Here is an 11,707-nt window from a genome sequence, read left to right on the forward strand (position 1 = left end):
CCTCACTGATGTGCACCCCCAGGAACTTGGTGCTGCTCACCCTCTCCACCGCAGCGCCGTCGATGGTCAATGGGGGGTGACAGGCGTGGCCTCTCTGGAAGTTGACAATAATCTCCTTGGTCTTACTAACATTTAGCAGGAGGTTGTTGTCTCTGCACCACGTGGTCAGGAGCTCAACCTCTTTCCTGTAGTGGGTCTCATCGCCCTTGGTGATGAGCCCCACCAGCGTTGTGTCGTCCGCAAACTTCACAAGATGGTTGGAGCTGTAGGTTGGTGTGCAGTCATGTGTCAACAGGGTGAAGAGCAGAGGACTGAGCACACAGCCTTGTGGAGCCCCCGTGCTCAGGGTAATGCTGTTTGAGACCCTGTTGCCCACACGCACCGCTTGAGGCCTCTGGCTGAGGAAATCCAGCAGCCAGTTGCAGAGGGAGATGCTGAGGCCCAGTCTGTCCAGTTTACAGATGAGTTGTTGTGGTATTATGGTGTTGAATGCTGAGCTAAAGTCTATGAACAGCATTCTCACATATGAGTCTTTCTTGTCCAGATGAGTTAGGGCTGGGTGGAGGGCAGAGCAGATTGCATCCTCTGTGGATCGTTTCGCTCTGTATGCGAACTGGTGTGGGTCCAGGGTGGGAGGTAGGGTGGATTTGATGTGTGACATGACTAGTCGTTCAAAGCACTTCATAATAATGGGTGTCAGTGCCACGGGGCGGTAGTCATTGAAACAGGCTGGGGATGGTTTCTTTGGCACAGGTATGATAGTGGCAGTCTTGAAGCATGATGGGACAGTGGCTTGCCTCAGAGAGGTATTAAAGATGTCTGTGAAGACATTCTTCAGCTCCTCTGCGCAGTCTTTCAGCACCCTACCAGGGATGTTATCTGGACCCGCTGCTTTCCGGGCGTTGATGGTGATGAGTGTTCTCTTCACGCTGGCAGCAGACAGGCACAGAGGCTGGTCGTGTGGAGGTGGTGGTGTTTTCTGTGGGCGTGTGTTGTTCTGTGCTTCAAATCGTGCAAAGAAGCTGTTCAGGTTGTTGAGCAGAGTGGTGTCGCTCTCACAGCTACGCGCTACAGGCTTGTAGTCTGTAATAGCCTGGATGCCTTGCCATAGGCTTCTTGCGTCCTTGCTATCATTGAAGTGGGAGGTTATCTTGTGTGTGTAGTCTTGTTTCGCTTTCCTGATGCCACGGGACAGGTTGGCTCTCGCTGTTCTCAGGCCTATTTCATCCCCAGCTCTGAAGGCCTTGTCTCTGGCCTTCAGCAGCCTGTGGACATCTCCTGTTAGCCATGGCTTCCGGTTGGCTCGAGTTGTGATACTTTTCACTTGTGTTACATCATCAATGCATTTGGTGATGTATGAGCTCACCGTGTCTGTGTACTCCTCGATGTCTATGATGTTATTGTAGGTGGCTGCTTCCTTGAATATGTCCCAATCAGTTGACCCATAACAGCATTATGTTAGTAATTAGAATCAAACTTATGAGAAAGGAGACCATTTGAACACAAATCAGCCTGATGAGTACTACTGATAATGAAATAAACCATGTTTGAGAAAATTTTATCTGAGTAGAACTTATTTTAGTTTGACCCCAATCTGCTAACAAGGGGGAGGCGGGGTTTATGACCAGCCAGACACCAGGGGCCATTATAGCTTCATTTTGGGGGCGATGTTAGGTCGTCCATGTGTGTCAAAAAACTAAAAGAATATACACAAATTGATCGGAACAGGTCTGTAATGTTTTCTCTTAGGAGAAAAATGTTGTTTTATACTGCTACACTGCCACTTAGTGGAAGAAATACGAACTAAAAACTGTACCAAACTGGAAACGGGAATTTCCCAAGTTTTGGATTCACTTTTCAGTTAAAAATAAATAAATAAATAAATAAATAAATAAATAAATAGTGTAGAATGGTTATCTTAAATGTATTATTGATAATAACTAATCCGCACAAATATCCAATACTACACTATCCACATCACAATTTCACTATGGCATATTCTTGCTGCCTTCAGGTACTCCTCGTGGTTCAAACCATTACATTTAAGGGTAGCAGTATATATTGCACTTTTTGACCCAAAGACATTTGGTTGTCCCTCTGTTAATAGCAGACTGTAAGTTTAGCTATCAGCTGTGGCTTTATTCGTTTTCTTAAATGTAAGGCTTCTGTGCAGAAAACTGAAGAGAAGTTATATCGACCTTGACAAAGCTTTGGTAGTTGCTAACAAACACCCGACTACCAAAGCTTGTTGGTTCCTCCACCCTTAAGTTGAAATTTCAATACTGCCCCTGAACGCAACACTAGGCCCACTGGAAACCGTGTAGTGGCTCCATGGATCATATCCATTTAGTAGGGCGGGCCTTTTTCCGTGTCGCTGCTACAGGGATACCAAGATGGAAATCCAGGGGCTTTCTGATGCCCAAAACATTCAGTCTCAACATGGCGCCCTACACAGAAGCATTTCGTCTCCACATCGATCGGGAACGGGGTCAATACCTCATTTTATTTCCAGCGAAAATGAAGCGGAAGTGCTGCTGGAGTCGCTTGAGCTACACAGCGACAACAACAACAACACTAGGCCGAGAACATCGCCGTTTCGCCTACTGGCGGAAAATGGCAGCGAGGTGGCTTGTTCGCCTGTCAGCGCACCGCAAACCACGCTTAAAAGCAATTTACCGGGTAACAGACCGGGCGTGGGATTTCATAATGTGAACCCGGAGAAGGAAAATGAGCTCAGTGCCCTACTAGCCTCACAGGAGTTTGTCAAGACAGCCTGGAAATACGGATTAGAAAGCGGGGATGTTGTAATGCAAATGGCGCTGCCTCTCTTTGAAGGGGAAGAGGAACCGATGCCGCAGCGGCAACCAACGTTTCCAGTTTTACGGCAGCAGCGTGAGGACGGCTCCTGCAAACAGCCCTCAGTAGCCAGCCATAGCGCTGCGGCGCTGGGGAACTTGAGCACGGTAAACCTGGCGGAACAAACCACCCAGGAGTTTTATGTTCTTTTTAATGTCGTTCAAGACGAAGGCAGCGGCGAGACAAGTAAACAGCGCCCGGATGTGCCTGAGGATGGCGATCAAATGAAAGGTAAAAAGCAGTGTTCCAAAGCAAGTCCCTGCGGCCCCATGGAGGCTGGAAACCGCAGTAACGTTGTTTCATGTGAATCTAATGACACTTTGAACTGCCTCGATACACAGGGCTTGAAACCTGAGCATGTTTTCAATTTACTGAACGATAATCCCGCGGCGGGTAACGTTAAACAGACTGCCTACCACCCCACCGTGGAAGACGTTGTTTTGACAAACAAATATGGCGATAGGATTTGTGGCCAGATGTGTACCGAAAGCAGCGAAGGTAAACTGGTCAGGGAGCTCTCGTCGCAGCCTCGCGTTGACGAGAGCGGTACCTTGATTTCAGGGACTGCGGGGATCGTGGAAGCCATGGACACATCGGACTTTGGTACAGATTCAGCGGGGCCGCAGGGCGGTACAAACCCAGTCACGGCCTCCACGAGTCCGCCTGCTAGCGAAACATTTTCCGGAACTATCACGATAAACAACCAAAGCATCATAGTGACTATTGAAAACGGGGTACTAACTCTTGCTGCCCCACCCGAGGGCTATGTACATAAGGAGGATGACATGGTTAGCTTAAAGGAGCACTTAGGAATGAAAGATCATGAAGATATTGTTCTCCTCAACTATGACAGTGGTACTAAATCGATCGGGAAGATCAGCACACTGGCAGTAGCCAGTTCCAGCCATCAGGAAGAGCCCACACCTGGTTTGTCTGTCAGCGACTCAGAGCTGGCTCTGGTGGATGACTGCTCCCTGTCAGAGCTAGGTACTTCACTGGACTCCTGTGCCAAGCAGGAGGCAGGGTCACTATGTGCAGTAACAGAAGCAGATATGGGCCCTCCTCCTCCCGAAGCCGCTGTAGCTGGCTGTGACAATGAAGAGTGTCACTCTGTACCAGTAATCAGGTCCAAGAAAGACACCGTGTCCACCTTTGACTGCCCAGAACCAGGCTGCCCCTCCACATTTGACACACGACAGAAACTCAAGGTTCACCTCCTAAACCATGCTGAGGATCCACGTCCATATCAGTGCACTGTGGAAGGCTGCGGCTGGGCATTTGCCACCTCCTACAAGCTAAAGCGGCATCTCCAGTCCCACAACAAGCAGCGGCCACATACGTGCCAGTTTGAAGGCTGTGGGCGGCGTTTTACCACTGTCTACAACCTCAAGGCTCACGTTAAAGTCCACGAGCAGGATAACGCCTTTGCCTGCGAGGTCTGCAACGAGAGGTTTCGCAGTGCTACCCGGCTCACCAACCATCAGAGGGTCCACTTTGAGCCACAGAGGCCTCACAAATGTGAATTCCCAGGTAACTCATACATCAAACTGTGAATTTTGTGCTTTTATGTAACCATTTGGAATTTCTAGCTTTTTATTCTGCACTTGGAATTGGCTGATGGGTACTCCACAACATCACTGCTATGATATGAAGCACTTTACCAGAAGGTTTGACGTGTTTTGAGCAACACAGGGCATTTACTTATTTCCTGTTACACATATTCATTATCTGTGCTAGAATAGCTTTGCATGTCTTGCAGTTCAAAAATACTCCAAATTTATCTGATACTGGGACTCAGTATCAACCTCTGAAACGAGCTGTTTTAACTCCTACCGGTTTTAAACAAACTCTGTGGCTGCCCTACCTAAACAAACTTAAAGCAGCAAAGTTCCCAGATGACCATATTCTGGATCCCTTCAGACATCGTATATAACCAGTAGTAGAAAAAACTGTTTAAAGGTGAGTGTTAAAAGCAGTCTGAATCCTGAGCTTTTGTCTCACAAGAGTTAAATGTAGATGCACTGATCTATGTTCAGTATGAGGGTACATGATTATAACACTTTCTGTTTAACAGAATATGATGAAAAAATATATACATATAAAATATGCCTTTATGGTACCGTTGGTGTCCTACATGTTTGTCTTTCTGTCCTATGCAGGCTGTGAGAAAACCTTCATCACCTTCAGTGCTCTGTTCTCCCACAATCGCACTCACTTCAGAGAAACTGGCCACTTCATGTGCACCTACCCAGGCTGTGACAAGACCTATGATAAGGCCTGTCGTCTCAAGATCCACATGAGGAGTCACACGGGTAAATTGAGAGTAGATTTAAGGGTCGGTTCAGCTGGGCCTGTTGTTTTCTGTGGTTAATTTTTTAAAAAGCAGCATGTAGTCTACTAAATTAACTCTGTCTTATTCCTAATACATTTTTGTGAAGCAGTCGGCTGCAGTGCCGCAAAACACATTAGCTGTGATTGTTCTTCAGAACACTAACACTAATGCAGAGAGTAAAAGTTTTTTCTGAGCTTGGAGTGACAAGTAAACCTGATGCTTTTGTGGGGAATATGTATAGCTGTAAGTTATTTAAAAAGGCCAATAATTGTGTTTTTTTTTGTTTTTTATGAGCATTGAATTAAAGAGAAATCACAAACATAAGTGTGTATGTTGTCACTTTTAGTTCTTAGAAGGACAAAACCAATCAGCAGCTCTAGCGTTCCGAAAGAAAATCGGCCAAAAAAATCTCGATCCAGCTCACGTTAAAAGATTTGTGAAGTGAGGATCCTTGCAGCAGTAGGTGTAGTGTAGCATTAGGAATTAAACTTGTAACTTCCTTTCTCCAGGCGAGAGACCGTTTGTCTGTGACTCCGAGGGCTGCGGCTGGTCTTTTACAAGCATGTCAAAGTTGCTCCGACATAAAAGGTGAGTGCTTATTAATTTATGCTTTGATCATGGTATAACATAGTGGACACACTCCATTTGTGTGTAACTTACTGTTAGGAACTACTGATACTGTATCTTTCTGCGACTGCAGGTGGAAAATAGCTGATAGCTAGATCTGATGCAATGCAGCTTTTCCTTTTGTGTATTTTCTACATGTTTCTAAAGGCAATAAACAGAAACCTGAAGTAATGTTTTATAACATCTAACAAAGTTATCAAAGGAATAAAGGGACTGAATGTCTACATCGTGCGGTGAGAACAAAACTTGTTAGATAAGCTAACCATGTCAATTTTAGTTTTGTGTTCTTTGCATAAAGGTTTGAAAGAACAAGGTTATGAAAATGTGAAGTTTTCTCTGTAAAGGTCATCTAGTTGCGAGTCTTCACTACAGTGTTGATACTCATTTAGTATGTTATGGTTTTATATCAAGTTATATAGAATAAAGCACTATTATAATGTAGGATGTGGCTACCTTTTGATTGACAGGGTGTTGCTTGGTATACTTGGGCTGTCAGTCAGACCTCTCATCATATGCTTCTTTGGCTCCAAATACCCAAAACAGTCTTAGCAAAATGCCTAAATGGAGCCTTGTGAAAAGCAGCATACACCCTCCTCTTCCGTGCTGTCTGAGGGGAATGTTTTGCCACTATAGGAAGTGTGATTGCTGTTACATGCCTGTTTTTGTTTTAGTGAACTTGAGCTTGTCACTGCAGTTCTGTTTTACTGGTGCAGTTTGACTTTGAAAGGCTTTGATTCCTTGTTAAGTTTAGCTTCAGTTTGATGTAACAAAATGTAAATGAAATTCTGTTTTTGTGCTATGACTTTTCTTACTTTGTTTTAAATGTGTGTGTGTGTGTATAAGGAAACATGATGATGATCGGCGCTTTGTCTGCTCAGAGGAGGGTTGTGGGAAGTCCTTCACCCGGGCCGAGCACCTCAAAGGACATAGTATTACCCATCTAGGCACTAAGCCTTTTCAGTGCCATGCAGAAGGTACAAACCTTTTATAAAGGAACAACAACAAAACTGTAATAATTTTCCACGAGACAAATGTTCACATTTTCTCCCTGAAATATTTACTTAAGACCAGTGTTTCATTGTGACTGATTTCAGTAACATGTGCCTTGTGTTTATCAGGTTGTAATGCCAAATTTTCAGCACGTAGCAGCCTCTACATCCACTCCAAAAAGCATAAGCAGGACGCCAGCACCCTGAGGACTCGCTGCCCTGTGGCCAACTGCTCCAAACACTTCTCGTCCCGCAGCAGCCTTAAGAGCCACATGCTCAAACATCACCACCTCAGTCCTGGTTAGTAATTGTTCTGCAGACTTAAAGTTCCCCAGCACTGTGCTGCATTTCAGTATGCGAGTCTCGTACTGTCTGTGAACAGCTATACCCAGCCATCTTGATGGGAACACAAATCCTGTGTAACAGAAACGAACCTTACTGGAACATGTTTGATAAAACATCACCCAACTGTTTTCTGTTTCCGTGTGGGACGATGGATGGAAACCGTTCCTTCTTTCTTGTGTAACAGTTTTAATCTTTTATTCCACTTGCCGTTGTTCCTGAGATGTTCATTTTTAACTTAGGGGTTGTTTTTTTTTGTTTTCCTTCCCAGATGTTCTCAGTCAGATGGAGACCACACCAACCCTGACCCCCAGTAATGAGCTCGTTAGTTCCACACCTACCACGGTTGCAGGCCCTGGTATTGCTGGGGGCGACCAGCTGACAAACCTGGACCTCAGCTCTCTGTTCTCTTCTGTGCCTGGAGGAACTGCACCCACTACAGGCATTGGAGTGGGAATCCCAGTTGGTGGGGGTACGTCTAATGGCCCGTTCACAATGGACCTCTCCCTGGTCAGCTCTGGCATCCTGACCATCGACCCCTCTTCAGTGGGAACTACACTTGTTACCAGCACTAACACCACAATGGCCAAGGCTGTGGACCCTCTTATATTGGCAGCCAATGCCGACATGACCCCCCACCACAACCTGGAGGGAACGGCAAGTGACGTCCTGCGCCCACAAGGCACCCTTAACCTGGACGATGTGCAGACAGTTACCCCAGAGGCGCTGGGAACCCTCACTGCCCTTACTATGCAGGGTGCTGGTGCCACTGTGGACCCCACTCTGCAGCACCCACTCAGCTCGTCCAGCTCCTTGAGCGTGGAACCTACAGCCTCCCTGGCTGTAGCTCCCGTTGCCGAGCTCCTTGGCTCACCATCTAAGGTGGTGGAGGTGGGTGGCCAAGGAGGTGCTGGGACTCTGTTGGGTTGTGTGGAGGTGCTGGGACCCCAGGAGGGAGGAAAAGTGCTCACTCAGTTTGTCTTTCCTGGTCACAGCAGCAGCTTCAGCCCACAGAAAGATTCGGAACTCAGTTCTGTGTCACCAAGCAGTTTCCTGGTGAGCATAGATACTCACAGATTCAATAAACCAGTTGAAACACAGCTGATACAGAAAATACATTTGCGACTTTCAGGCATACAAGCTTTCCTCTTTATCTCGAAAGGTAACCGGTTGGGTAAGGACCCTGCTCACCTTTCTGTAACAAAACCAAAAAAGACTCATAGTTCAATGACATATAAAGGGTCTTTGATAATGAATTGTCAGTCTCCATTCTTTCATCTAGAAATGGAAAAAAATATAGCCATCGTCTCAGATGTTTTTCTTTTTTTTTTTCTTTCTTTGTTGTTTTTCAGTCTTCGGATCTTTGAATGAATGTCCTTTTTTATTTGACAATATGTTTTTCAGTGGTGGCACATATTTAACAAGATTAATCACAATCAGTAGAGAAAGTAGTCAACAGACAGATGATGAAAGGTGGTGCAAACCTAACATGCTCCCATTTTGCTTGACAGGAGAGTGGGGGCTCGGCTAGGACTGACTACAGAGCCATCCAGCTGGCTAAGAAGAAGAAGCAGAGAGGCCCCTCGGCCTCCTCCGGTAACTTACATTCTTTAGTTTCATGCTAGCCAAAGCTCCAGTAACTGTTAGACTGACAAGACTTTCTTTTGACTTGTCCAGGGACTTCAAGCTCAAGTCAGAGAAAAGCTAAAGGAACAAAGGCTGCCACAGCTCCAGGAACACTTGCTCCCTCTGGGGCTCGCTATGGTGATGGAGCTGCAGTAGCGAATGGGGGCCTGACTCTCCGTGACCCCATCACCGGTGCCCAGTATGTCCAGATCCACCTGCTGCAGGTGAGATATGACAAGTTGGGGAAGGTGGCAAATCTGCCCTGGTCAGAAAACATAAAGCTGTCTAGACCAAACCGTGATACTTACGGTTCAAGTAAGCTCGTGATTTGGATAACTCGCCACTGCTACTGTCTGGGCGCTTGCCTTTGTTTTAATGAGAATTTGTTCTACAGAATTTTAATTCCTTCTCCTGCATTTTTACTGCACAGTGTGAAATTGACCTTTTGTGTACCGTGAAAACATATTAGTTGCTATTTGGGAACTAAGAACACAGTATAAGTGCAGAGCAACATCCCATAAGCTCATTAAAGTGCCAGTTTAACACTGGCTACAGGGAGTTGTTCTGTCTGAGGCTTGTTTTTACCATTTTGTCAAATGTGTGCCATTAAAACCAGCTGTATTATTGTTTCCCATTACAATCAAGTACCAACTTATGTGCGTCGGGTCGTTTTATAGCAACGTGCCTGTACTTCCTGTGACGTCATTTGTATGCCACACGAACAAAGGAGGATGACTGGCGATGGTATACCTGCTGCTGTCTGTGGGTTTTTGTCACATTTGGGGACCACCGTGCTGTTTTTGTGCAGCCTTGTCCCTCGTTGCCAGGTTTCAAAAATGGTGGTTTTTGATTTTCATGAAGGAGACACTCATGACATTGAATAGCCAATCAGTGGCATGCAGTCTGATGACGTCACATTTTCAGATCACTTCATGACTAAAAAAAGTACCTGGTACCAGGTACTATCACCTAATGGAAAACCCTAAAAACCATGTCGAGCCAACCTGTGTAGGCCATAATGGAAAAGGGCTATATATGCCAGAAGCTACAAGGACATTGGTGAAAGTGAAACCCAATTCCTCGGCTCAGTATCAGGAAACACCTGAAGCAAAGGTCTCTGTATGGCGGCCGAAGTGGAAAAAGTTGAATGATGTAAAATAACTCGAGAAAAGTGTATAAACATTCTGCACAGACCTCATGAAAGTTGGTGCTGCTAGCACAGCTAATGCTAGCACAGCTAATGCTAGCCACACCCACATAAAACACTGTATGTTTAGTTTCAGAGTTCCAAGTGTGAAATCTCCATTAATCTGATTTCTTTCTCCTGTCTGATCAACTAGTAAATTAGTAAAAAATGAATAGAAACATCCAACTAGGGACTGTTTTTCTTTTCACGTACTTTTGTGCACTGAACAGCACACTAATGCACAGCGGTTGTTGGAGTGTCTAATCAATGTGTGAACACGCAGGATGACCCAGCCAGTGATGGAGACCTGGCCTTCCAGTTGAGCTCTCAGCCCTCCAGCTCCCACTCTCAGCTCACTGTTGACCTGCCTGTCAACATTTTACAGGTGGGAGTAATCTTTTCTGTCGTTAAAGAGACATTCGACTGCATTTGTGCTTTGACTTTCTGTTATGGAATCGGTTGTGTTTGTCCTTTGTAATAGCCACAGATTAGTGACACTGTCAGCATTTAGAGAACTGAGCTGTGATGCTTTTCTCCACAGGAGTCTTCGGTGATTACAGAGGACGACAATGGCTCTGACAACTCCCAGTTCACAGGAAGCACAATCAACCTTCAGGACTTGGAGTGACCACCTATACTGCTGCGGGGTCAGAGGTCTATCAGCAGCTGGCCTCCATCCACAGTTTACATGAGATGATAGATTTCATCAAACAGTTGCCTCACCCTCGAAGGGCTTTTTGGACATGTGCTCCATGGAGTTTGTGGAGGGGGTGGTCATGATTCAGCAGATAATGCACCTTGAGAAGAAGAAAAGAGGATTCTTTGTTGAGAATGTTGCCGTATTATTTTAAGTCCAGTTTGTACCAAATTCAAAGCCTGAGAGCACAGTCATGTCAGAGGCTGCTCCGTCCTCTGTGGGTGTTAACAGTAATGATGTCTGTTCCACAGTGCCACATTGCCACTCACATGCACACACAGTGCGCTGTTTATTCTCCAGTTGCCTTATGAACTCATGCTTCACGCTGTGCACGCCTCCACCGGCAGGTTACCTGCTTTATTTGTTGTTCTTTTCTCTTGTGTTTTCTTAGATTTATTTTTCTATGGCAGCAGTAATTCCATGTTGAAAACATGCCTGTCCATGCATTTGTATACATGAGTAACTCCCTTCTTATGATGATTTCAGTTTATTTATTAATAGCTACGGGTTTACAGAATGGCAGAGCCAAACGCAGAAGAATTAAAGACTCAAAGCACAATCAGAAGAGCGTGTGAAGTAGCAGTCATTTCACTTTGGTCGGTTAAATGAAAAATGCAGAGAAATGTGTCACAAAGGGGAGATTCATTTAGTAAGGAAGTATCCCTTTACTGAATGTGTTAAGTCATAGTACTGGTGAAGCTGATCATCTCACAGAAGAAACCGAGTTTGGAGCAAGGACCAGTCGGCAGCTGATATGCAGAGTTTTAGAAAAGGAAAAAACAATCAGAGGTTTAAAAATAGAGAGTGAGTGTAACGGAAGAAGTGCTGTCAATAACAAACTGCAAAGTTTGGTCACATGGGTTTTTGTGCTATCATTTATTTTTAAATGTCCCATTTAGCCAATACAAACAGAGTGGCATATATAACTCCCTCTGTGCAGCTAACATTTAATTACATTTATCTATGTAATCTATTTGAACTACCCAGTTAAACTACGAGTAAATCTATCTGGGAGCACATCCTTATTTAGATGCGACAGTGTTTCTAGTAGA

The 11,707-nt window shown here is 45.2% G+C and overlaps 1 protein-coding gene across 1 annotated transcript; it reads left to right on the forward strand.

Annotated features, from left to right (window-relative positions):
* The first annotated feature begins 2,325 nt into the window (after positions 1 to 2,325).
* LOC146386389 (zinc finger protein ZXDC) lies at positions 2,326 to 11,220 on the forward strand. The gene is made up of 10 exons (XM_084927404.1): positions 2,326 to 4,386; positions 5,016 to 5,168; positions 5,698 to 5,776; positions 6,659 to 6,789; positions 6,934 to 7,104; positions 7,418 to 8,202; positions 8,658 to 8,742; positions 8,824 to 8,996; positions 10,242 to 10,343; positions 10,500 to 11,220. The coding sequence occupies exons 1-10, from the start codon at positions 2,394 to 2,396 to the stop codon at positions 10,584 to 10,586; spliced, it is 3,759 nt and encodes a 1,252-aa protein (XP_084783530.1). The 5' UTR covers positions 2,326 to 2,393; the 3' UTR covers positions 10,587 to 11,220.
* Positions 11,221 to 11,707: the final 487 nt, after the last annotated feature.

This window comes from Perissodus microlepis, chromosome 5, assembly GCF_051167445.1.
Source record: "Perissodus microlepis isolate ML-2025 ecotype Zambia chromosome 5, ASM5116744v1, whole genome shotgun sequence".
Lineage (NCBI taxonomy): Eukaryota > Metazoa > Chordata > Actinopteri > Cichliformes > Cichlidae > Perissodus > Perissodus microlepis.